At 44.7% G+C, this 24,791-nt stretch overlaps 6 protein-coding genes across 6 annotated transcripts; 5 read left to right on the plus strand and 1 right to left on the minus strand.

The window, feature by feature from the left end:
* Nucleotides 1-2,635: 2,635 nt before the first annotated feature.
* Nucleotides 2,636-3,517, plus strand: LOC135115693 (pro-resilin-like). Its single transcript, XM_064032611.1, has 3 exons — nt 2,636-2,754; nt 2,926-3,000; nt 3,115-3,517. Exons 1-3 carry the CDS (start codon nt 2,743-2,745, stop codon nt 3,400-3,402), a joined length of 375 nt encoding a protein of 124 aa, XP_063888681.1. The 5' UTR covers nt 2,636-2,742; the 3' UTR covers nt 3,403-3,517.
* A 2,110-nt stretch (nt 3,518-5,627) lies between these two features.
* Nucleotides 5,628-6,529, plus strand: LOC135115694 (pro-resilin-like). The gene is made up of 3 exons (XM_064032612.1): nt 5,628-5,766; nt 5,938-6,012; nt 6,127-6,529. Exons 1-3 carry the CDS (start codon nt 5,755-5,757, stop codon nt 6,412-6,414), a joined length of 375 nt encoding a protein of 124 aa, XP_063888682.1. The 5' UTR covers nt 5,628-5,754; the 3' UTR covers nt 6,415-6,529.
* Nucleotides 6,530-8,236: 1,707 nt separating this feature from the next.
* Nucleotides 8,237-9,173, plus strand: LOC135115696 (pro-resilin-like). The gene is made up of 3 exons (XM_064032613.1): nt 8,237-8,380; nt 8,552-8,626; nt 8,741-9,173. The coding sequence occupies exons 1-3, from the start codon at nt 8,369-8,371 to the stop codon at nt 9,026-9,028; spliced, it is 375 nt and encodes a 124-aa protein (XP_063888683.1). The 5' UTR covers nt 8,237-8,368; the 3' UTR covers nt 9,029-9,173.
* Nucleotides 9,174-10,702: 1,529 nt separating this feature from the next.
* Nucleotides 10,703-11,766, minus strand: LOC135115697 (pro-resilin-like). Its single transcript, XM_064032614.1, has 3 exons — nt 11,453-11,766; nt 11,231-11,305; nt 10,703-11,116 (listed from the first exon to the last, which is right to left on the minus strand). The coding sequence occupies exons 1-3, from the start codon at nt 11,462-11,464 to the stop codon at nt 10,829-10,831; spliced, it is 375 nt and encodes a 124-aa protein (XP_063888684.1). The 5' UTR covers nt 11,465-11,766; the 3' UTR covers nt 10,703-10,828.
* A 6,965-nt stretch (nt 11,767-18,731) lies between these two features.
* LOC135115698 (pro-resilin-like) lies at nt 18,732-19,661 on the plus strand. Its single transcript, XM_064032615.1, has 3 exons — nt 18,732-18,866; nt 19,044-19,118; nt 19,233-19,661. Exons 1-3 carry the CDS (start codon nt 18,855-18,857, stop codon nt 19,518-19,520), a joined length of 375 nt encoding a protein of 124 aa, XP_063888685.1. The 5' UTR covers nt 18,732-18,854; the 3' UTR covers nt 19,521-19,661.
* A 2,423-nt stretch (nt 19,662-22,084) lies between these two features.
* On the plus strand, nt 22,085-22,997 carry LOC135115699 (pro-resilin-like). Its single transcript, XM_064032616.1, has 3 exons — nt 22,085-22,163; nt 22,333-22,407; nt 22,531-22,997. Exons 1-3 carry the CDS (start codon nt 22,152-22,154, stop codon nt 22,822-22,824), a joined length of 381 nt encoding a protein of 126 aa, XP_063888686.1. The 5' UTR covers nt 22,085-22,151; the 3' UTR covers nt 22,825-22,997.
* Nucleotides 22,998-24,791: the final 1,794 nt, after the last annotated feature.

Raw genomic sequence — 24,791 nt, forward strand, 5'->3', positions numbered from 1 at the left:
TCCTCTGTTTCTATCTTGTGCTATTAAACCCTCACAAACAATGAAAGCAGCAAATGTCTCGTCTAGTTTCCACAGTGCCAGCCAGTTCTGGTAATGACAAGTTCGGCAAGTTAGGAAGATGCTTGATAATATGTAAGGAAGTGTAGCACATTATCATCATGCATGATATTATTCTACTAAGCGTATATTCAGGTTTGCTGGCTGTCTCACTCTGACTGCCTGACCTTTGGAAACAGTTCCTAAGAGGCTGACCACCTTAACATGGAATTAATTCATCCTAGTGTTTAACATACCTCGCAGTGGAAAGTGTGTGTGTGTGTGTGTGAATCTGTTTGATGAATACAACTGTGCCAAAGGTAAGAAACATGACGAAATATTACGAACAGACAGGAGTGAGTGAATGAAAAGAAAAAGAAAAAAGAAAAAAAGAACATCGAGACATCAACATAATAATAAAAAAAAAAAAAGACTCTTGCACATCCCTGCACTCTGGTCCCGCACACCCATCACTGACACACAACTGCCGGGTGTTACTATATTCCAGCGCACCCCTTAAATACCTGTTATTAATATTCTTAACTTATGCAAATAGCGGCCTGACAGGTACTGGTGTGGAGAACAAGGCCAGTTGGGAGAGAGTGGTGGCAAGGCTGTCTTTCTATCTACTGCCCCGTCTAGTGCTTATTGCGGTCTACCTGTCTACTTTTTAATCTGTGTATTTTGTTTGTCTATTGTTCTGTCTAGCTGTCTATACCTTTATCTATTTGTTAATTTCTCCGTCTACCTACCTACTACTCTCTCTGCCTGTCTATTCTTCTGTCTATCTGTCAATCCTTCTATCTACTTGCTAATGTCCCTGTCTACCTCTCTGTTCCTGCTTATCTATTAATTTCTCTGTTTACTTACCTATTCATTAGTTTACCTGCTAATATTATTGTTTTGTCTACCTGTCTATTGCTCTATCTATAAATTGCTGTCTACATACCTATTGTTTTGCTTACCTGCCTATTGCTCTATCCACCTGTGTGCCTTGTATTGCCGTCCGTTACTACCTGTGCCTATTACAGGTAGCAGCGGTTGTCAGATGTAAGACTGCGTGATTAAAGGTTAGGCAGGCCCTTTTTTTTTTTTCATTTGCCCTCTCTCTCTCTCTCTCTCTCTCTCTCTCTCTCTCTCTCTCTCTCTCTCTCTCTCTCTCTCTCTCTCTCTCTCTCTCTCTACCACACTAATCTTCCTTTCACTTTATATTTATAGTGACGGTTACATAACTAAGTAGAACGTTCCACTCTTATGTATGTGTATGCCTTCTTTAGCAAATCACTAAAACCGTATAAGGATTTACACTTCTATACGGTACGGTACTGCACGGGACTTTCTACTCACTCCGGTCTCTATTTTTTCCACGTTACAGTGCAGACTCCACTAGTAGACTGGAGATCTATGCCTTGCTCTATTTTCCCTCTTCCCATGACTTTATTGCTCTCATCTTTATTCTGCTCACGGTATTAATTAAAGAGGCACCTTCATGCATATTTGTTTCGTGCCTAATACTGGTTACCTCTTTCATTCTTTTATTTTTCCTCTCTGTTCTGAAACTTTCACTCCCTTAACAGAGACTGACTGAAGTGCAATGGATAACAAACAAACACACCTGTTAGTCACTCCTACAACACTACGCCTCTTTTTTTTTTTTTTTTTTTTGTCGTCTTATCTTTTGTTCCTTTTTCCTGTTTTAAAATTCCAACTCCTACAAGAGAGACTGACTAAAGGTTACAATGAACAACAATCATTTACACAACTTTAAGTCATTCCTGGGGCGTTTCATTACACTGCGTTACACAACCTACCGGAACTGTGTGTTGGTGCTGACCCCACACCAGCGACTTACTTCATGAGAAAATATTGTCCCCTTATCGAAGCTAGTGACCTTCCGGGCTGGGACTAGAGTCACTGGCCGGCCTTGGGAGGCTACGTGTTGCTAGGATGGCTGCGTGAGAGGCTTTGCTCGGGAAAGGGACGGAACCAGACTCGCTCATCGCAGCATTGACTATAACGGTATAAGACTGTAAGAACCTTAAACTTTGCGGTTTATTGCCCCTTGCCAGGTGTAGGGAGTAAAAAGAAAGGGTTCAGATCAGGTTGGCTGGTTTAGTTCTGGAGGTGTTTTGAAATTCGTATCTTGAAATAGTGATTAAGTGGAAGACAACAGTTAGAGATGAACACAGCGGAACACCTCAAAGGTTTGTCCGGCCGTCTTCCAATGAACAGACATTATTTTAGTACTCAGTTGATCTCCATCATTGTGACAGAAGGCAGAAAAGTTCAACAATCGTTCAAAGTTTCTGTATATTTTTTAAACAATTTAAAAAACAATCCACTTCTCGCTAATGTGTTAATTGTACTAATTTTTGATAACGATTCCCCAGTGATGTAGTCACTTATAATCCTTAAAATTCTTTAAAAAAATAACCTTATTTTTACTAGTTATTTATGCCTTGTACTCATTTTAACGCAGCCACTGTGTGTGTGTGTGTGTGTGTGTGTGTGTAGTTTTGGTATTCAATGCAGCTACTATACAACCTTGGATGACCTTCATAGGACATTACAAAATGGGAGTGGTCGGCGGGGGCCAAAACGAAACTACATGTAGAAACTAGGTGAGCGACGCGCCACTGCCGGTATATATTGCAGGCAGCGGACGGGAGCATCACAGTCAGCTTCTGCATCGACTTCACTCACACCATGAACGCCAAGGTGACTGCTGGGGCCTCACTGGAGGCAGGATAAACACTGCAGTGATGAGAGTACACCTGCACACACAGTCCGGCCCAAAGACTCTTTTGTCACGCTTGCCGTGCGTCACGTGTTGACTACAAATGGATCATACATGACGCCGTGACTCACTTCCTCCATTGTTCCTTGCAGATCGCCATCCTCCTCGCCCTCGTGGCCGTGGCCGTCGCCGACAGTGACGAGTTCAGAGGCTACCGCGCCCCCAGCGTAAGTTTTCACTCTTGTCACACTTGGCTGCGTGTCCTGCAGCAGTCTGGTGAATGGTGGCTGCAGGTGGGTGATGGCCTCGCCAAACACTGACACTACTTCTTGTGTTGACAGTCCGAGGAGTCCTACGAGTCCTCCGAGGCCCAGTACAACTTCCAGTGGGCTGTGGACCACGACCCCTCCAGCAACGAGTACGGCCACCAGGAGGCCCGCGACGGTGACAACACCAAGGGCTCCTACTACGTGGAGCTTCCCGACGGTCGCGTCCAGAACGTTGCTTACTACGTCAACGGCGATTCTGGCTACATCGCTGACGTCACCTACACCGGCTCCGCTGAGTCCTTCGAGTCCGACGAGTCCAACGAATCCTTCCGTTACTACGGATCCAACGAGTCCAAGTAAATGATCGGCTGTCTTCCTTTGCTCCTGCACCGACATGACGTGTTCAAATTCTCGGCGTGACCCGTGAAGGTCGTGCATGTATTTATTTCTCTATTTATTAAACACTCTTGCCGCATTCCTTGTTTACATTCCATCGTTTCACAACTTGAGGGCAGGAAGCTCCTCGACTCACACAACGCTTGCATGAACTCGTCTGGAAGTAAGCATTTGCATTTTGGGAGAAACAAATTGGCGTTGAAGAAAACAAGGAACACACAAAGGAATGAGGGATTTCGTGCACTGATATGTTAGTAGAACTGAGGCAGGAGACTGAACTGGTGATAATGATGGTGATGACGGTGATGGTGGTGATGATGACTATGACAAGCACGTGTGTCATGGTCTCGCCAGAGTAATTCTGTGCCAATACCGTGTTTCTAGTGCCCAGGCAGGACAGATCAAGGTGGTTGGTTAGTTCCGCCTGTAATGGATTTACTTCTCTTTGTTCAGGAAAAACAAAGGAAAACAAACAAACAAAAAAATATGTACATATATATATTGTAGAGCTAAAAATGACAAATATTTGAATGAAGCATTACAACTAATGGGTGGTTTTCGCACAAAAATATTAAAAAAGTAAAAAGAGATAAGAAGTGATATTGATATACACTGGTAGGTATGCATGCCGATAGGAAAGAGAGAGAGAGAGAGAGAGAGAGAGAGAGAGAGAGAGAGAGAGAGAGAGAGAGAGAGAGAGAGAGAGAGAGAGAGAGAGAGAGAGAGAATGTAACAATTTAATTCAGCTATGTTTCTGTATGCTGTACGTACTTAAATATATCCATGCATTCTGTGGTTAGTGGATACCGCGCCTGGTTACAAATCCACGGGATACGGTTCGAATCCGGGTTTGCGTAGTCGAGGTACAGCTCACTTTGTTATCTATCTTTCATTCTGGTTGGTTAATAAATGAATACCTGGGAAAACCTGGGGAAGGTAAAGTGTGGAAACCCGGAGGTGACAGTGGCAGCTGTGTGTCTTGGGGTCACGGGCGTCATGTAGTAAGGGCTTGTTATGCACTGTCATGTTTCTATTTGTGTACTTATTTATGTGTGACGAACGTCGGCGGTGAGGTCTGGCAATAGGGCTCATGCATAGCTGGGTGTGGCAGTCAAGAACAAAATGAGTCTTCACAGCTGGGTGTGTCAGCCAAAACGCAGGATATTTGGGGTCCTTAAAAGACATAACGTCAACATAGTGTGAAGTGTTGGCCAGACATCCAGGTAATGATAGCGTCATGAGCTGGGCAAGTGGTCACCTGATTTCAGATTTACCCAAGATTTGGCGTCTTGAGCTTCTCTAGTCTCTGCACATATCTCTGTAGTCAGTACATATTTGACAGAAAGAACGAAGCTCCGAAGGGTGTTATTCCTCATCGTCACAAGGCCAAGCTGTCGCCTTACAGGCTCGCTGGGGGATGAGACAGAGAAAAGAGATGAGCCACACTCACTTCCAGCGTGTCCCCGCCTTTACCTTTATTTTGATTTGTATTGCAGCGTTGTAGTAGATAATCATGGAGATTCTAAAAGTAAAAATGTCAAGAATTCTGCCAAAATTGTGAAATGAACATGGTCTAAATAAAAATAAATACAAAAACCAAACATGACAATGACAGCGTCACATGACACTGGATCACCCGTTACTCTTGCACAATGCCGGGTCATGCACAACTCGCAGACTGCCACATAAAAGTTCAATTTTCGCCCTTAAATGTTTATTAAGCAAAAGGTAAAGCACAAATAATGAATCATAACTTTTACTAGTAATAAAAAAAAAAAATCAGCTAAACTTTAAAGGCAATTGCCTGTCATAATATGATAGGCAATTGTCTTTTAAGTTTACCTGATTTTTTTTTTTTTTTCTGAGTAATATTTCAAAGATGTTTTATCTGTGAAATTATATTATAACTTTCACTGATAAAACATGTTTGAATTTTTAAGGCTATGATTATTTCTAGCAACCAGTGTGTGTGTGTGTGTGTGTGTGTGTGTGTGTGTGTGTGTGTGTGTGTGTGTGTGTGTGTGTGTGTGTGCGTGCGTGCGTGCGTGCGTGCGTGCGTGCGTGCGTGCGTGCGTGCGTGCGTGTGTGTGCGTGCGTGTGTGTGTGTATGTGTATGTGTGTGCACTTCGGTATTCAATGCAGCTGCTATACAATCTAGGGTGACCTTCATAGGACATTACAAAATGGGAGTGGTCGGCGGCGGCCAATACGAAACTACATGTAAAAACTAGGTGAGCGACGCGCCGCTACCGGTATATATTGCAGGCAGCGGACGGGAGCATCACAGTCAGCTTCTGCATCGACTCCACTCACACCATGAACGCCAAGGTGACTGCTGGGGCCTCACTGGAGGCAGGATAAACACTGCAGTGATGAGAGTACACCTGCACACACAGTCCGGCCCAAAGACTCTTTTGTCACGCTTGCCGTGCGTCACGTGTTGACTACAAATGGATCACTCATGACGCCGTGACTCACTTCCTCCATTGTTCCTTGCAGATCGCCATCCTCCTCGCCCTCGTGGCCGTGGCCGTCGCCGACAGTGACGAATTCAGAGGCTACCGCGCCCCCAGCGTAAGTTTTCACTCTTGTCACACTTGGCTGCATGTCCTGCAGCAGTCTGGTGAATGGTGGCTGCAGGTGGGTGATGGCCTCGCCAAACACTGACACTACTTCTTGTGTTGACAGTCCGAGGAGTCCTACGAGTCCTCCGAGGCCCAGTACAACTTCCAGTGGGCTGTGGACCACGACCCCTCCAGCAACGAGTACGGCCACCAGGAGGCCCGCGACGGTGACAACACCAAGGGCTCCTACTACGTGGAGCTTCCCGACGGTCGCGTCCAGAACGTTGCTTACTACGTCAACGGTGACTCTGGCTACATCGCTGACGTCACCTACACCGGCTCCGCTGAGTCCTTCGAGTCCGACGAGTCCAACGAGTCCTTCCGTTACTACGGATCCAACGAGTCCAAGTAAATGATCGGCTGTCTTCCTTTGCTCCTGCACCGACATGACGTGTTCAAATTCTCGGCGTGACCCGTGAAGGTCGTGCATGTATTTATTTCTCTATTTATTAAACACTCTTCTCGCATTCCTTGTTTACATTCCATCGTCTCACAACTTGAGGGCAGGAAGCTCCTCGACTCACACAACGCTTGCATGAACTCATGTCTGGAAGTAAGCATTTGCATTTTGGGAGAAACAAACCGGCGATGAAGAAAAAAAAGAACACACAAAGGAATGAGGCAATGGCTCTCTACTCGTTTCAGACAATGGACCACCAAAGCAATAAATAAGAAAAATTGGATCATTTCAATTTTACGTAAGGATAAAGTCAACCATACAGCACATGTGGTACAAACTGCATAAATCTGCACAATGCAGCACACGGCTCAATAAGTGAATAAAATATTTCAGTCTGTTCTCACTTCCTTCATGTTTCCTTTCGAATGAATAAATTATGCAGTAGAAAACGAAATGAAAATCTTCGTCACCTTGACCCGTACAGTACGAGTAGGTACTCAGCCTGGTCACGTACAGAGGCGTGAATTTTGAACATTCATTATAGATCAAATTTAGAAATGACTATAAGTATTTTAACAGCTTCAACCTAAGCATTCATAACATATTTCTTAAATGGAGATGTGATAAATATACATAGGCAATTAATTATTCTGATCAAAATATTTGTTTTGAATTTCCCATATCAGTTTTATTCGCAAATATTGTGATTCCTGATGGCCATCGTAGAAGGTCATCATGGACCACCAATTGGGAACCCCTGCCCTGAAGTGTTCTGGCTCAACAAGATGTGTGTAACGCCTGGGCAGGTCAAGGTGGCTGGTCAGCGCCGAAAAAGAGAGAGAGAGAGAGAGAGAGAGAGAGAGAGAGAGAGAGAGAGAGAGAGAGAGAGAGAGAGAGAGAGAGAGAGAGAGAGAGAGAGAGAGAGAGAGAGAGAGAGAGAGAGAGAGAGAGAGAGAGAGAGAGAGAGAGAGAGAGAGAGAGAGAGAGAGAGAGAGAGAGAGAGAGAGAGAGAGAGAGAGAGAGAGAATAATTCCTTTCATTTATTTTTCTGTATACTGCATGCACTTAAATACCTCCCCGCATTGCGTAGTGCAGTGGCTGCCGTGCCTGGTTACAAATCCACGAAACTCGGATCGAACGAGGGCTGGGCCAGTCAGTGCAATGGGTACTTGGGGGAAACCCGGGAAAGGTACAATATTAAAACCCAGGTGTCACAGAGGCTCAGTGTCCCGGGTTAAGGCATGTCCTCCGCTAAATGAACAAAAGGGCAATGAGACACAAATGAGTCTACGCTTTGCTGTACCGCATGCTCCAAACTTTACATTTGTAGCACTGCAGTACATAGTCAAAGAACTTCCTATAAGTAAAGTCTACAAATCTGAAAAAAATCTAAAAATATATGTTGAGTGAACAATAAGTGAATACAAACATAAAACTTGACTGGCAGCGTCACACAACTCTCAATCTCTCCTTACTCTTGTACAATGCCAAGTGAGGCACGAATTTCAGTGTTCCACATAAAAATGTCCTTTTCTACTTTTTTTGTTTATTGAGAAAATTATTACGCACCAATAATAAAAGGTAATAATGTAACTTCGCTAAAAAAGGAAACTGATTATCTAGCAACTATTAATAGAAAAAAAAAAACAGATTTGAACTTGTAATATCATGCTAATTTCTAGCACCTACGTACTGTGCGTGTGTGTGTTGAATACTTCGGTATTCAGTGCAGTTACTATACAATCTAGTGTGACCTTCATAGGACATTACAAAATGGGAGTGGTCGGCGGCGGCCAATACGAAACTGCATGTAAAAACTAGGTGAGCGACGCGCCGCTGCCGGTATATATTGCAGGCAGCGGACGAGAGCATCACAGTCAGCTTCTGCATCGACTCCACTCACACCATGAACGCCAAGGTGACTGCTGGGGCCTCACTGGAGGCAGGATAAACACTGCAGTGATGAGAGTATACCTGCACACACAGTCCGGCCCAAAGACTCTTTTGTCACGCTTGCCGTGCGTCACGTATTGACTACAAATGGATCACACATGACGCCGTGACTCACTTCCTCCATTGTTCCTTGCAGATCGCCATCCTCCTCGCCCTCGTGGCCGTGGCCGTCGCTGACAGTGACGAGTTCAGAGGCTACCGCGCTCCCAGCGTAAGTTTTCACTCTTGTCACACTTGGCTGCGTGTCCTGCAGCAGTCTGGTGAATGGTGGCTGCAGGTGGGTGATGGCCTCGCCAAACACTGACACTACTTCTTGTGTTGACAGTCCGAGGAGTCCTACGAGTCCTCCGAGGCCCAGTACAACTTCCAGTGGGCTGTGGACCACGACCCCTCCAGCAACGAGTACGGCCACCAGGAGGCCCGCGACGGTGACAACACCAAGGGCTCCTACTACGTGGAGCTTCCCGACGGTCGCGTCCAGAACGTTGCTTACTACGTCAACGGCGACTCTGGCTACATCGCTGACGTCACCTACACCGGCTCCGCTGAGTCCTTCGAGTCCGACGAGTCCAACGAGTCCTTCCGTTATTACGGATCCAACGAGTCCAAGTAAATCCAAATCATTTGGCTTCTCGTCCTGACCCGACACTGTCACTCGTCTAAAGACAATTTTTCCTTAAATTATGTCAACATCATCATCATCATCCTGTTTATTTATTTACACCCACATATGCGAGGAAATAAATGACAATGCATAATCTGTCTCTTTATTATACTACCTGCTATTAATGTGAGGGAGCCACGTTCTACACAGCAGTTGTTAAGGCTGTAGCAATATCTACGTGTTTATGCATAAGGGACAACCCACATAACCCACGAAAACCACACCTGCCAAATTTCATTACGAAGTAAAAGCTTCGGCGACGGCCTCACCTGCACAGCAGTCGGAGTTCACTGTGTTTTAGACATTTCTTATTATCATGTTTGTTGTTCAGTTTATATAGGAAAGACTGCTATGAATTACTAGGAAGGTTACTATAAATCATATTGTCTATTATCACATTACTCAGTGTGCGCGAAGTGCGTGAAAGAGAGCGGCGAAAGACCTGCTGCCTCAGTGCCACGATTGGCTTCGCCTTTGAATTGCAGATTCCGAACTGAAATATGTAAAGTCCACATGATATAAGTCTACAAAGTCTCTCTCTCTCTCTCTCTCTCTCTCTCTCTCCTCTCTCTCTCTCTCTCGTGTCATCCACGATGAGAACAAAAACAAAAATAATACGTTTTGGTCTTCTGTGTTGCGTTCTACTACCAGGTTGTCGACCCCAAATGTAGTATATTTAAAAGATAAGACTGATTACCTCATATGTATCATTATGGCAGGATGGCAGAAAATATTTTTACACCGCTGAGAAAAAAAAAACCATTCAAGTAAAACACACAAATTACTAATCCCTTTCCCTCTCTAGCACATTTTTACTCATCGCTGAACTGCTCTAGAAAAAGTGAGAGAATGAGAGTGAGAGAGTACGTGGAGTCCCTCGGGGGGATTGTGAGGCTGCCGCGCTCCGAAGGTCGCGGTAGAGGGACCTGGGCTGTGGGACGTGTTGGGAGAGTGAACGTTGAAGTGAGAGGTGGTGTTTCCCTTCCCCTCCCCCCCCCCCCCTCTCTCTCTCTCTCTCTCTCTCTCTCTCTGCTGGTGGTCAGAGGTATGGTAGGTGGGGTGTGGTGTGCCTTCCTTCAGGTCAAGGAGGGCTATTTTCACCTCTACATCGCCTTCCCGGCCAAACACGCCACCTACTCGGCCGCGCCATGCTAATTAAGTAATACAGTGTTAAGACTCGTGGTTTGTTACTTATCGGGTTCGCTCGTACGGCTATGTAAATCATTCAATCATTTACTGTTGGCTTTCTTAATCTTTTCTCTCTGTATATAGGCTGGGCAAGGCCTAAAAACCTTAATGGAAACCAGCTTAATTGCAACTTACTAAAAAGTGGTCGTAAAAAGTGATCTAGTTTATTTCTTATTATTGTCTCTTTTATTGTTGAGAAAAGAATACTTGTGTCGTCGTGTGAACTTTTAGCGACCAAAGAGAAGCCTTTTCTTAATGCTCGGACTTTTTGTCTTTTTCCTCTAGGGTGTTATAGGAGAGGAACATGGCAGCTGGGAGTTCTATAGAAAGTACAGGTAAGTCTACACAGCAGGAAAAAAAAATTTAAATAATGTTCATTTTTTTACACAAATCACGAGGTTTCAGGACAGTAAGTGTGGGACAGAAAAGCTTAAATGTCACATGGATTTTTATTTTGATTTGAATAAATTATAACATCTTGAAATATTCTTCAACGAAAATAAATAAACAAAAAGAGAACATGAGAATTGAGTGTTGCTGAGTTGGACTAGAAACGATCGTTTACTTGGACTCGTTGGATCCGTAGTAACGGAAGGACTCGTTGGACTCGTCGGACTCGAAGGACTCAGCGGAGCCGGTGTAGGTGACGTCAGCGATGTAGCCAGAGTCGCCGTTGACGTAGTAAGCAACGTTCTGGACGCGACCGTCGGGAAGCTCCACGTAGTAGGAGCCCTTGGTGTTGTCACCGTCGCGGGCCTCCTGGTGGCCGTACTCGTTGCTGGAGGGGTCGTGGTCCACGGACCACTGGAAGTTGTACTGGGCCTCGGAGGACTCGTAGGACTCCTCGGACTGTCAACACAAGAAGTAGTGTCAGTGTTTGGCGAGGCCATCACCCACCTGCAGCCACCATTCACCAGACTGCTGCAGGACACGCAGCCAAGTGTGACAAGAGTGAAAACTTACGCTGGGGGCGCGGTAGCCTCTGAACTCGTCACTGTCGGCGACGGCCACGGCCACGAGGGCGAGGAGGATGGCGATCTAAAGAGGAACAAAACGGGTAAGTATTACGCAACTTCAGGTGAGAGGCAAAACCAAGGCCTGTGGCTGATTGAAAACAAGATACTTGTGTTGAACATGAAATGCATGAACCTCTCTAGTCTTTAGCAGTGAGGCTGCAGTAGTCACCTTGGCGTTCATGTTGTGTTGTGGAGTCGGTACGAAGCTGACTGTGCCTGTGCTCTCTTCGACCGCCAATATATAGGTGCCGGGCTGCTCCTCCACGCCCACTTTTTACTTGGTGGCACACGCCCTGCTGCATTACCTGGGTCCTCTGCAATGCGTCACTTTGCCATGTAATGCATTTTGTGTGGCGTTTTTTCCTCAAGTCTACTGTGTCGAAGTTTTTAACTCTTCACTGGCGGTCTTGCTAACCTGCAACCGGTTGTACTCAATGCACTTTCACTTATGGTTCACTGTTGCCCTTCACTTAAGAAAAATAATAATAATCACTGTGACTAAAGACTCTTAAATTATTTTAATACTGTTTAGGTTCATTTTCCAATTCACATTTCTTATCCGATTATTACAATAAAAGAACTGTACATAAAATAAAATAAATAAAAATTTTGGTTAACCCAAAGATGAAGGGTGGAGAACCAGTCTTCTTAATGAAAACGCTTGAAAATAAATTTTGATACAGTAAAGCGACACAGACAACTTGCACACCAAACTTCTTGACGGAGCTCCACACTCACCAGCGTGTGAGGCGGAGTGACATTTGCTACTTGACGACATCCTTACAGCAGCCGTGTTGTTTCGGGCACCATTACACAACAAGAAGCTACTGGCTAAATTTCCATGTCCGATAATAACTTGAGTGCGTGTATGTACGCATCACTGCCCTGTGTCATTTGTAGTCGTTACCGAAGGGGAAAAAAAAAAAAAAAAGATTCAAAAGAATCTTTGTTCTTTTACGTGCAATGAAAGTTGGGTGAAGTACACAAAAACGTCCTAGGAAGAGCAATCGCCCGCTGAACTGTTGTTGCCCAAAAGAAAGGATAAAAAAAAAAAATTATAATAATTCCAGACAGCGCACAGACGAGTAAAAAGAGATGAAAAAAAATCAATTCATTTGGCTTGAAGGAAAGCACAGTCATCCATCACTGAGGCGCCGCGGGAGACAGTTTTTCAGATACTCGATCAGCGCGGGGCTGCGGCACAGACCACAGATACTGCTGTTGTTGAGCGGGCCAGGTAAAGTTACAACTGGTGCTCTGATTTTTTGATACTGTTTTATCATATTTTCCTTAGGATAATTTTAGCGCACAGTACTTCTGGCAGACCTGCAGGTTGGCATGTGGCAAGGGTATAGTCGATCTCCAAAGCACTTTATACATTCAAGCACAGCATGGAAGAAATGAACGAGTCAAGTTTTCATACTGCTTTGTCTCTCCACGCCAGCAGGCACGAGAATACAAGAGCGTGCAGTGACCGCAAACCACAGGGAGGACATGTTGTCTTAAAGTAAACTAACAAGGAGCCACAAGGACGCCCCCTCACTCACTCACTCACTCCCTGGCAACAAGTTCAAGTCCCTCTCACCTGAAACATCTTTTTTGTCACTTTCACCACCTATCGATAACTTTACCCTGACGGTCTGCAAGGAAACACACCGCGTTTCATCACGGTTCATAACCCACATTCCTTCCACTGCCCAGGATTTCCTCACCTACACAACGTACTCCTTCCCTGGCTAGCGTGTCGCCGCCGTGGGAGGCCTGCTTTCTTTATCCCCGCCACAAACACCGCACACGCTACACGTAAGCTAACACCTGCCATCACCTCTAGTATAACCCTTTGCAAGCCTGAAAGAAAGAAAAGGAAAAAAAAAGATTAGGATAAGTATCTGAATTCTCGAGACGAAGAATGAAATAAAGACAAAGATAGGCAGGTAGGCGCGCGCGCACACGCACACGCACGCGCGCGCGCACGCACACACACACACACACACACACACACACACACACACACACACACACACACACACACACTCAGGTAGACATAACAAATAGCAAATAGGCTGATATTCAAATGCATTTATTCCCGTCACATACTTCGCATACTGAACTGGAAGCAATCATGCAAAGAAAACGGGGCATGGATGGGCAAGATTGGCGGGCAGACTAAGGTGTTCCCCAGTGGCATCAGGCAGCACCGCCCCGCCACGCTGACCACAGGAGGGCGCGGCGCGAGGACTCCAGCCAATACCGCTACTTTTATTCTTTTTTATAACTGAGTCTAAGCTTTGGTAACAAACTAACCTCGTTCTAAGGGGCCGTATGAGTCAAGTACGTGCCTCGTGTTGAAATCCCACGTAGTCTACAACGCTAGTTTTACCTACTGAACTGATTTTGTGGCGGTGTATTTGTATGCACACTGTACCCGCCCTTGATCTAAAACAGCCCTGCCTACGACTTTGCTCCAAGTTGCCTACTCTTCATAAGCGTGTTTAGAATTTTATGCCACCGTTAATTACTCTACAAGTGTGAGCATATTTGATGTGTCATTGCATTTTCTAGAGAGGAGGTTAGTTAATTAGGAAACCATGACTTGAAGTAAACATGCAGGAAATGTATAATGAATCAACCGAACCTTCATATATAACAGAACAAGAACGTGGAAAATAAACTCTTTTGTTTCGTTATTTTCTTGTGGTGTAGGCGATGAAGCTGGAAGTTTGCCTTACACACACACACACACACACACACACACACACACACACACACACACACACACTGATAATAATAATAAAAAAAAGAAAACATAAATGAAAAAAAATAATAATAAAACTGTATGAATCTCTTGCTTTCCTTATTTGAGTAACAATTTGCAAGCTCTTAATTTCAAATATAGTTAAAAGTCCATTCCTGTCTATGAAGAAAAAAAAAAACCCTGCTTGTTAAAGGCAAGAATCTTAACAAAGTAGTATGAAACACCTCACAGTCTGGTCTGGTCCGGTCAAGTATTTCCTGCAATGATAAGGCAATCGGCACCCGGCACATTTACTAAGGGTGTGGCTGCGGCTTGCAACACGCCTTTTCTCAACCTTACGGGCATCACATCCACACCCGGCTGTCCCTTCCACTCCTCAACAAGGGTGCGGTATGTGTTAGGAGCCGCCTCAATACACCTGGTTGCAGTAACTCAGGTGTGCCCTTAGGAAATGGTATGGCTGCTGTGTGCTACTTTAAAACTCTGAGTGTTGCTGGGCTGCTTGGCTTTATCTCTTCTCTGCATTATACTTTATTGCTTCGGTATATCAGATCTTCCTTTTTCAGCAAAGTCTCAGTGTGTTGTTGGCTTATTTTTCCTTCATGTTTTCTCTGCATTCCACTTCAAATGGTTAATTAGACTGTTGTTCCTTACACAAATAAGAAAAAAATAAATAAATAATAAAAAAATCATGTGCCACTGACGTCTAATTTCTTTATATTTTCGCTCACAAGGACACATCAGCTGCATGATTATTTTGTTGGATTGCTTTCTTTAAAAAAAAAGTGTAACGATCGTACATATGTATTCATTTTTTTTTTATTATACATCGGTTGTTGCACTAATACTTTCCTCTGCCTCAAAAGATGAAGCCACCGCACATATAGATAAAAATCGGGTGGCTGCCCTACAAATGCCACTCCACACATGGTGTAAAAAACAACTCGTCAGAATTCAAGTTACCACATTACACTCTTTGCTGGCGCGGTGGTGAAGGAGGGAAGCAGAGAAAGGTCGCCTGTTCTGCACCACAACGGCTTTACTAGCAAGGAGTCACTCTTCACATGATGAAGCAGAGACGGATGTTGACTCACAAGAAAACGTGGAGGGCACGCGGCGGCGCAGAGGTCAGCGCATGGGACGTAATGAACTCATGAGTCCTGAGTTGTGTTAATGCGATCCTCGAGTGGTCGGACATCAGCCGCGTGCCGCCTTGAGTCGTGGCGCAGCACAGCGGTGAGGCTGAGAGAGTGGAGGCACCGGCTCTCACCAGCACAAGGAGGGGCGGCAGCTTTCACTGAGGTACTCATAAATAACTAAAACAGGCCAGTTAACAAAATACTCGCCTTGAATGTGTTTATATTTAACGTCTTGGGCCGCGATACAATATCGTTACTGCAATACTTTTACTCAATACTACCCCAGGGTCAAATTTTTGCATTGAAAACACGTTGGTCAATTAGAAAAAAGACCAGACTAATGTAACTGGCTGTGTTCGTATCTAATTCCACTTTAAATACTCCTACTACCTATGCATTGATCAAATTTTCACATTAGAACCTTGGATTAACCAGGAAACAAAAGTGAAGTATTTCAAAACAATCATCAGTATGCAAGGTGGGGCTTCCAGTCATTCCCGAGAGCCGCTGCGTCACTGGAGTCGAGCTATCACAGTCCAGCTCTACTCAATAAGAGTCGTGACCAAAATGACGTGAAGGATGTAGCGGTGCGGTAACTCGTGAAACACCTGAACGCGCGCCAGACACACCAGCGGCACGTGTTACCAAGGTGAGCACGTGCCCCCTTTGCGTAAAGCCGCCCCCTGTCCCCCATCTCCCACACCACCGCCTCGCTTTCTTCTGGCGCTGCCGGCAGACGTACCAGCCCTAGCCGCGCGCATTGAGTGGGTCACCTGCCTCCCTCTCCTGTGCTCTCACCGATACTCTCCGCCTCGTCAAGGTCACGGGCGATGTTGCTGAGTCAGTCAAAAAACCAGTCTTCTGTAAAACGCTGAAAGCAGCGGACGCGTTCACCCTGGAGGCGTCCTGGTGATTTTCAGCCTAAAGAAGGTCGATAATGATGCAGTGTAGCGGGAACATGCGTGAATCAGGAGGCGTAAGGAGGCAGGCTGAGGCTTAAGGAACTGTGGGAGGAGGCATCGACCCGGAAAGACACGACTGACTGGTGGGGGAGTTTGCTGACGCCAAGTTGAGGTAAAAAAAAAAAAAAAAAAAAAAGAAATATCAATGGAAAGGCAGACTGAGTGACTGATGGACTGAACTAGTGACTCAACAACAGGGTCGTGTGGCACCTGGCAAAGTGAATGACTGAGTGGATGACTTAAGTGCGCCGCAATAATGAAGCCACACGACTTGAAACTGAGTAGATAGTGAATTTATAATCAGTGGCACGTGACCGCTTCAAACGTCCCGCTGCAGGAGGCTCAGGAAGGTCGAGCAGTTCAGGAGGCTCAAGCAGTGTGGAAGAATCTGCCACTAACTAGTATATCGTCCTAAAAAGGCATAACACACCACAGTAAAAGAAAGTCAGTGATACAGCTAAACAAACTTGTACACCACAAAGAACGAGAGAGAGAGAGAGAGAGAGAGAGAGAGAGAGAGAGAGAGAGAGAGAGAGAGAGAGAGAGAGAGAGAGAGAGAGAGAGAGATGAGAGAGAGAGAGAGAGAGAGAGAGAGAGAGAGAGAGAGAGAGAGAGAGAGAGAGGGAGAGAGAGAGAGAGAGAGAGAGAGAGAGAGAGAGAGAGAGAGAGAGAGAGAGAGAGAGAGAGAGAGAGAGAGAAGAGAGAGAGAGAGAGAGAGAGAGAGAGAGAGAGAGAGAGAGAGAGAGAGAGAGAGAGAGAGAGAGAGAGAGAGAGAGGAGAGGGGAAAAAAATGCGGCTAATGTCTAATGTGGAAATTTCAACTCCATTTCAATGCAGCGAAAGTATCCATTGAACTGTTTACCTTGTTGCTCCACCGCTCCCTCCCCGCACATGCTCCGCCCAAATCAGACCAATTGCGAAACTCCAATAGAAATTATGAAGGAGGGAGGAGGAGGTTGAGGCCGCAAGTCCCTACCTCTGTTAATCATCACACGCACTAATGGACGCACACATAGGCAGATAGCAAGGCCACCTCATTTACTTTTTTCCCGCCAATTCTGATCAGTCTCATTTTATCTAAAGTAAATAGTTAAATGTTTGCCTCACTTGAGTGGTGGCGACCGCACCTGGACACCTGAGTGACGGTCAAGGTCAGGGAGGGAACACCTGCGATAGATTTACCTGCGTTGCTTTTGGAAATGTGGGTTAATTACTTCGTAGTTTTTCGTTAAATGAAAGTTGATGTCCAAGGTGTTCACTGTGCTGATAGAAATTTGGGGTGTTTATTGTCAGCTTGTTAGTTATATAGATGGGTAAGTAGGTGAGCAGAGGCAGGTAACAACGTAATTAGTTAGGCAGGTGAATAAATACATAAGTAGGTATAGGTAGGTAATTAACGAGATTTATTCGTAGATATATAGGTTGGTAGATGAGTAGGTGGATGGATAATTGGGTTAGCAGGCAGATAGAAAGGTGGACAGATGGTTAAATTAAAGTAGAGTGCATGAAATATTAGTATGAGAAGTGTGAGAAGCTTAGTGTTAGTAGAGTGATGAATGTGGAGTGCGTGGGGCGGGAGGCAAGGAGCGCGGGAAAGAGCAGGGCTGAGAGAATGCAACACACACCTTGGCGACTTCATTGAGCAAGTGCGTGTGTAGAGTGTTGCTTGGTGTTGCTTACGGTTTGGCCTTCACCACGCCGCTCGACTGCCAGACCAATAGCTAAAATTAATGTAAGTAAATCATTATAAGTAAGCTGGCCAACACGATTAGAACTTTTTATTCGACTTTTTCCAGGTGGGAGGGGACTGGGAATAAGTTTTTTTTATTTATTTATTTTTTTAGTTCTTTGACCAACCTCCTTTATTCGTGGCAGTTAGACAGTATGGAAACAAAGGACTAAACTAATTATTACCATTGTAGATTCCCTTCAGCAGGTGAGTACTATAATCCTGCCAACAGTTCTCACGTATATTAAAATACAACTAATTACAAACGCATCAGAGAAGAACCCGTGATCATCTGAAATTAGGTGATCATTTGTATAACATGTATTCCTGTTTGCTGAGGGAGGCCGTTTACTCAATTTGTGGTTCTAAATATGGATATCTGACAAGTAAATAATGAACTAGATGCCTGTGTGTGTCTTTGGTGTGGTGATTAAGACTGATGATGATGGCAAAGGTGCATTTCTGTTTATGGTGAGAGACTGTATTTAAATTTGTAGCTACATATATTTCTGACAAGCTTATGGTAAACTGCATGTCAAAGTGTGCTGTATGTGTTTTTGTTGTGATGATTGTGACTGATGATGATGATGATCCTGATTATGAAGTCTTTAACATGTCTCCAATAACCACTCTGTTAATAGGATGCGGCGGCTTGGGCTGGGTAAAGCCACACCCCTCGTACACTGAAAATTGAGGTAAAGTGAGGTAAAGACCCACAGCAGGAGTGATTCAAGGTTATGACAGTAAAAGTGTGGGCCAGTTGCTTAACGTGGGTATTGCTAGGTTTATTGCTCGCCGCGAATCAGAATAAAAAGTGTAGACAGAATTCTGGCCAGCCTTTTTTTTTTTTTCTCCAGGCAGGATTGGTCAACAAGGGACGATGGGGTGAGAGTGAACGCCGAGTACTCACTGCCGTGGCCGGTATATATTGCAGGCGACGAGCTTGAGGATCACAGTCAGCTACCACACCGACTCCACCACACACCATGAACGCCAAGGTGACCACCGCGGCCTTGCACTGCTGTGGCCCGGCTGAGGGCGACACCCGTGAAAGGAATATTTAAAGCTCATCAAGAACTTGTTATATCTTCGTCTTGGAATTATCAACTGTTACATACCTTGAGTCATGAATTACCTGTGACGCCGTGACTCATTTCCTCCATTGTTCCTTGCAGATCGCCATCCTCCTCGCCCTCGTGGCCGTGGCCGTCGCTGACAGTGACGAGTTCAGAGGCTACCGCGCCCCCAGCGTAAGTTTTCACTCTTGTCACACTTGGCTGCGTGTCCTGCAGCAGTCTGGTGAATGGTGGCTGCAGGTGGGTGATGGCCTCGCCAAACACTGACACTACTTCTTGTGTTGACAGTCCGAGGAGTCCTACGAGTCCTCCGAGGCCCAGTACAACTTCCAGTGGTCCGTGGACCACGACCCCTCCAGCAACGAGTACGGCCACCAGGAGGCCCGCGACGGTGACAACACCAAGGGCTCCTACTACGTGGAGCTTCCCGACGGTCGCGTCCAGAACGTTGCTTACTACGTCAACGGCGGCTCTGGCTACATCGCTGATGTCACCTACACCGGCTCCGCTGAGTCCTTCGAGTCCGACGAGTCCAACGAGTCCTTCCGTTACTACGGATCCAACGAGTCCAAGTAAATCATCGGCTGTCTTCCTTTCCTCCTGCACTCTTCCCTTCCCTGCTAGTCCCCCGCAGCACCACACAACAGCTGCTGAATTTCATCCCATTCTGTTATTTATTAACTTATTTATGATCATCAAATAAATTATTCTGCCTTACGTCTACGTTTCCTTGACTCTCCTGTTCTTCGGACACACCAACTGCGTGGGTGAAAACTCTTCCAGGAAGCTGTTCTCAAACATCCACACAAGCTACTAAAACGTCACCTACTGCCACTAATTCTTCATATTCGTCACCTCGAGTATCACTCCGCCGTTGCATCGTCATTAAAACAACCTGTCAATCGTCATTTGTACTTTTCATTCAGCCATACACTTATCCACTTTGCCACAACAATGTGTGTTTCAGTACTAACAATTTCATAAGTTTAAAAAAAATTGTTACTCAGGAAGTTAAGATCTTTTAGTGTAGTATTACACTGAAAAAAAATAAATAAAAAAAAATAAAAAACAAATAAATATATATATATATATATATATATATATATATATATATATATATATATATATATATATATATATATATATATATATATATATATATATATATATATATATATATATATATATATATATTCATTCCACTTTTGATAACAATACAATTCAACTGAATTTCACATCAGTCTCTCCAACAGAATGAGAAATAATACCAGTCAGAAACATCACGATGCATACAAAGCCAAATTGGAAGAAAACGAAATACATCTGTATTTCTGTAACACAAGGAATGATAAAAAATGAGAAGACGAGGCAAAATTAAGAGAAGTGATAGATAAATTTAATGGAGAATAGACTGACTGACTGACATATTTATTAACTGACTGCTTGCTTGCTTGCTTGACTGACTGATTGATTGATTTGCTGATTAGATGGTGTCGTGTGTAGAAAAAAAAAAAAAAAGATGGCAGGCATGGCAGGCAGAGCTAGCACGGCGATGAGGATGCACAACACATCACGAGACGCAGGATCACAACACTCAACAAGTACATCCTCCATTCTCTGTTCCTCACGCACAGCTCTCCAAATGGTGCTGCTGCGCGACGCAAGTGACCCTCATCAGACAACACTTTCCTGATAAGACAACACTTTCTCTGCAGCTGGATCATCTAAGCTTTCACAGACTAACCTACAGACGCCGCATATTCAAGATGTTTAAACTACGATTAATGGATCAATAAAATAAGTAAATGAATAACAAACCATTGCCAGTTACACAAGCTACTCCACCACTGCGTCAGTCATAACAGGAACATAAGAACACAAGAAAACAAGGAAAGCTGCAAAAGACTGTGAGGCAGCACTGTGCTGTTCCTGCATGAAACCTCATCTATTATCACCATCATCCACATCCATATATTGATATAATTTTCTTTTAAGCACTAACAACCTGATTATTGACTCTACTCCATTCATCTGTCACTCTGTTTGCGAGCCATTCCCTTCTTATCAAGCTTGGACCCATTATTTCCTGTCCTATCCTGGTAACTGACCCTGAGGATTTTGCTTATGTCAGTGCGTGGATATACTACAAAGTACAAGGTCCGGATAAATGACTTGTAAAGGACGCGACTTCACAGCTCCATCATGCTGTTTATAATTTCCTTTATTAAGTTTTCGCATTACGTGAACCAAGGGATGTTCTCTTGAGAGCAATGAAGGGAACAAAATATTACGAGCTCAAACTAAACAGGAAGCTTTATACCAATATGTTGTTTGGTTTGTGTTCACTTCTACTCGCATTATCGCTATAGATTCTAAATTTATCAAGCTACTACTTAGGGATACTCATACAACAGAACTGTGCATAACTAGATAATGGAGACAACTTCATTTATGTTATGGAAGACGCAAGGAAAATACAACAAGCCACATCTCTGTAGTCAGGGAGGCAGGCAAACGTTTTCACCTGAACGGAGATAATTTATCTATATTGGCCTGTTATTTGATTCCATTCCGTGCATTAGTTAATCTGTGCTATCCACGTATTCACTTGTTTTGATTTCATTAATTACCTATCTATTTACGAATGAGTAAGTGAATGAGTCTACTTATTTACTTATTTATTTATTTGTCTATTTATATCTGATTTTTAAAAGCGTATGATTCCCATGTCACATTTTTGTCCACACATTAAAGTAGCACAGCCACGCCACACTCACCCTTGCCTTCCTCACAGGCTGCTAATGTGTAACTCTCCCTCTCCAAAGCCTCTTTTTAAAACCTTAGCCATAACAATTTTCCAATGGAAAGCTGCATATCATGTCGGGCAGGTGGATGAATATAATGATAGCTGGATATATGGGAATGGACACGTTGGATGTAAAATGTTAAAAAATCGTAATATAAACGTTTGTATATTAATTCTAAGAAGTAAAAAAAAACACACACAAACACAAAAAAAACATTTACAATAATTATGACTTGCACAAACGCACAAATATCAACACTTCAGCCCAGCGATTGGTCAAACAGCGGACGAAGCGACGCCGACGCGACAAAAACTCGACCCCGGTGCTCGCCGCTGCTGGTATATATTGGAAGCGAGGGCCGGGAGCATCACAGTCAGCTTCTGCATCGACTCCACACACCATGAACGCCAAGGTGACTACTGGCGCCTCGCTCTGCTGTGGCGGGGCAGAGGGCGTGGCTCCTCACTGGAATAATGAAGGCTCGGAAATCTTCGTCATGGACTTGCCGTCTGTCAAATGCATCCAGACAGGAACTATTTGTGATGCCGCGCCTTACTCATCTTGCTCACTGTTTCTTGCAGATCGCCATCCTCCTCGCCCTCGTGGCCGTGGTCGCCGCCGACAGCGACGAATTCAGAGGCTACGGCGCACCCAGGGTAAGCTGACCAAACACTGTCATTCATTGTTCTTGTACTTGGATGGGTCTCCTGCAGCTGTCTGATGGATCTGTTAGATGTCAATTACCTCATCTGAAGCAACACTGTTCCTTGTGTCGGCAGAGGTCCTCCGAGGAGTCCTACGAGTCCTCCGAGGCCCAGTACAACTTCCAGTGGGCTGTGGACCACGACCCCTCCAGCAACGAGTACGGCCACCAGGAGGCCCGCGACGGTGACAACACCAAGGGCTCCTACTACGTGGAGCTTCCCGACGGTCGCGTCCAGAACGTTGCTTACTACGTCAACGGCGGCTCTGGCTACATCGCTGACGTCACCTACACCGGCTCCGCTGAGTCCTTCGAGTCCGACGAGTCCAACGAGTCCTTCCGTTATTACGGATCCAACGAGTCCAAGTAAATCATCGGCTGTCTTCCTTTCCTCCTGCACCGACATGACGTGTAAACACAAACACCGCACACCTCCCTTCCCGGCTAGTCTCCCGCAGCGCAGCACAGCAGCTGCTCAACTCAGTCTCATCCTGTTATTTATTGACCTATTTATGATCATTAAATAAAATATTTTGCATTACATCCACGTTTGTTTAGCATCCCTGTCGTCTGGACACACTCAGAGGCAGGGCCGGTGCTAGGAAATACTGGGCCCAATTAGAAAACTGATGGTGGCCCCTTACTCTACAAAAGGACTGCCACGTGCAGTTTACAGGGACTGCCACATGTAAACCTGGTCGCTTCTTGTAGCTTCCCTTATTTCTTATGTTCTTATGTTCTTAAAAGTAAAAATTTATGTATGTTCATAATTCGTGAGGAATAATAATTTCTCACTCTTCATTTCACGTTTTCAGTAGTGGTTTATTCCTCTTAGAATACAGAAAAGGCTTCAAACGGTAACTCTGTCGCCGCTGGCGCGGGGTCCCTTAAGGTGTGGGGCACAATTTGGTAAAATTGGTCAAACAGGCTTAAGACCGGCCCTGCTCAGAGGACAGGTGAGGACGCTTCTCCCTAGCGCTGTCCTCAAACACAGCTCACTGTCTATGCGTCATCTACTCTCGCCACTTTCTTATAAGCGTCAGCTGTACCGGCGCCTTGTGTCTTCGATGTTAGGATGCTTTGGAATCAGTCAATTAATCAATGAAATATACAATCAGTCGTCACCTGTACACTGTTCTTTGAGTTGTACGTTGTGAATGTGTCTCAGTACTAAAAACAAATAAATAAGTAAATAAATAAATAAATAAATAAAATTCAACATAAAATGAATGAATCAGTAACGTCACAGGTTAGGTCTATCATCTTACTGTCAATATTCTTTTGATTCCGTTGTCTAATCGTCAACACTATTCTCGGCGTCTGCACTCATGAAAGCCACGGTCAGCCTGATTTATTAATAGAACAAATAATAAGAAACAGAACCAGGTACATCACATAAAAAAGTATAAAGAAAACGAAATACTGCATCCAGATGTGCATAGTGGTGGTGCTTTGCAGATCACATACGGTGGAGTGAAAACTGGTGACTGATCGATGCCTGGCTACTTTTAAGTCTTTGCAACCACGTGGTCTTGTACCGCCGCTAGCGTGAAATGGAGAAAGGCGAGGGTGGGAGGAGGAAGTCTCCCAACATGACTCAGGCATTCAGCTCACTTCCTTCTTCATGACCTCCATGCACCAGACATCACGGAATGCAAAGTTACTGCAGTGTGTTCAGTGAATTAGCATCCACATCTTTCCTTCCTCGTTACTCACGCACAGACTCATAAGAGAGGACGAGTGGCGCAGGTGACTGGGCGCCCTTGCTAACATAGAGCCTTTCCCGCGAGCCAACCAGCTACGACCTCAGAAACAAAGCTACAGACTATGTGAGCAGGACGGTGGAAGCAATAAGAGGCAAATCCATGCATCCAAAATCAAAGCTCATTGTTTGCTATTTTACCGGTGCTATATTTGCCATAGAAGCATTACTCTGTGGCACAAGGTCAGGCTGGCTCAATAAAAGACAACTCTGCAAGTGGCCACAGAATAGATCGCAGCTCGCTCCTCCGTCACAGAAAGTTTGTTTTCTCTGTGTCACGCGAGTTCAGTCTGGGAACCAAGGAATGATTTTCTAAATAAGCGACCGTGAAGGAATGCGACAATTAGAAGTTTGAACTATGCTAAACCTTTCATACTGATTTATTAGAGACAATTTAGTGTTATTCTTTCCCTTTAGCAACTGAGAACATTCTTTCACTATTGCCTTTGTCTTTAGAGGAAGCTGACTGATTCACTTAATGGCCGCTCCCTTAAAGTTAATAAGAACAACTCACAACTGTTGTGCCAACTTGTGAATTATGATAGAATGGCGGGAAAAGAGAGAGAGAGAGAGAG

Source organism: Scylla paramamosain, chromosome 29, assembly GCF_035594125.1.
Source record: "Scylla paramamosain isolate STU-SP2022 chromosome 29, ASM3559412v1, whole genome shotgun sequence".
NCBI classification, from domain to species: domain Eukaryota; kingdom Metazoa; phylum Arthropoda; class Malacostraca; order Decapoda; family Portunidae; genus Scylla; species Scylla paramamosain.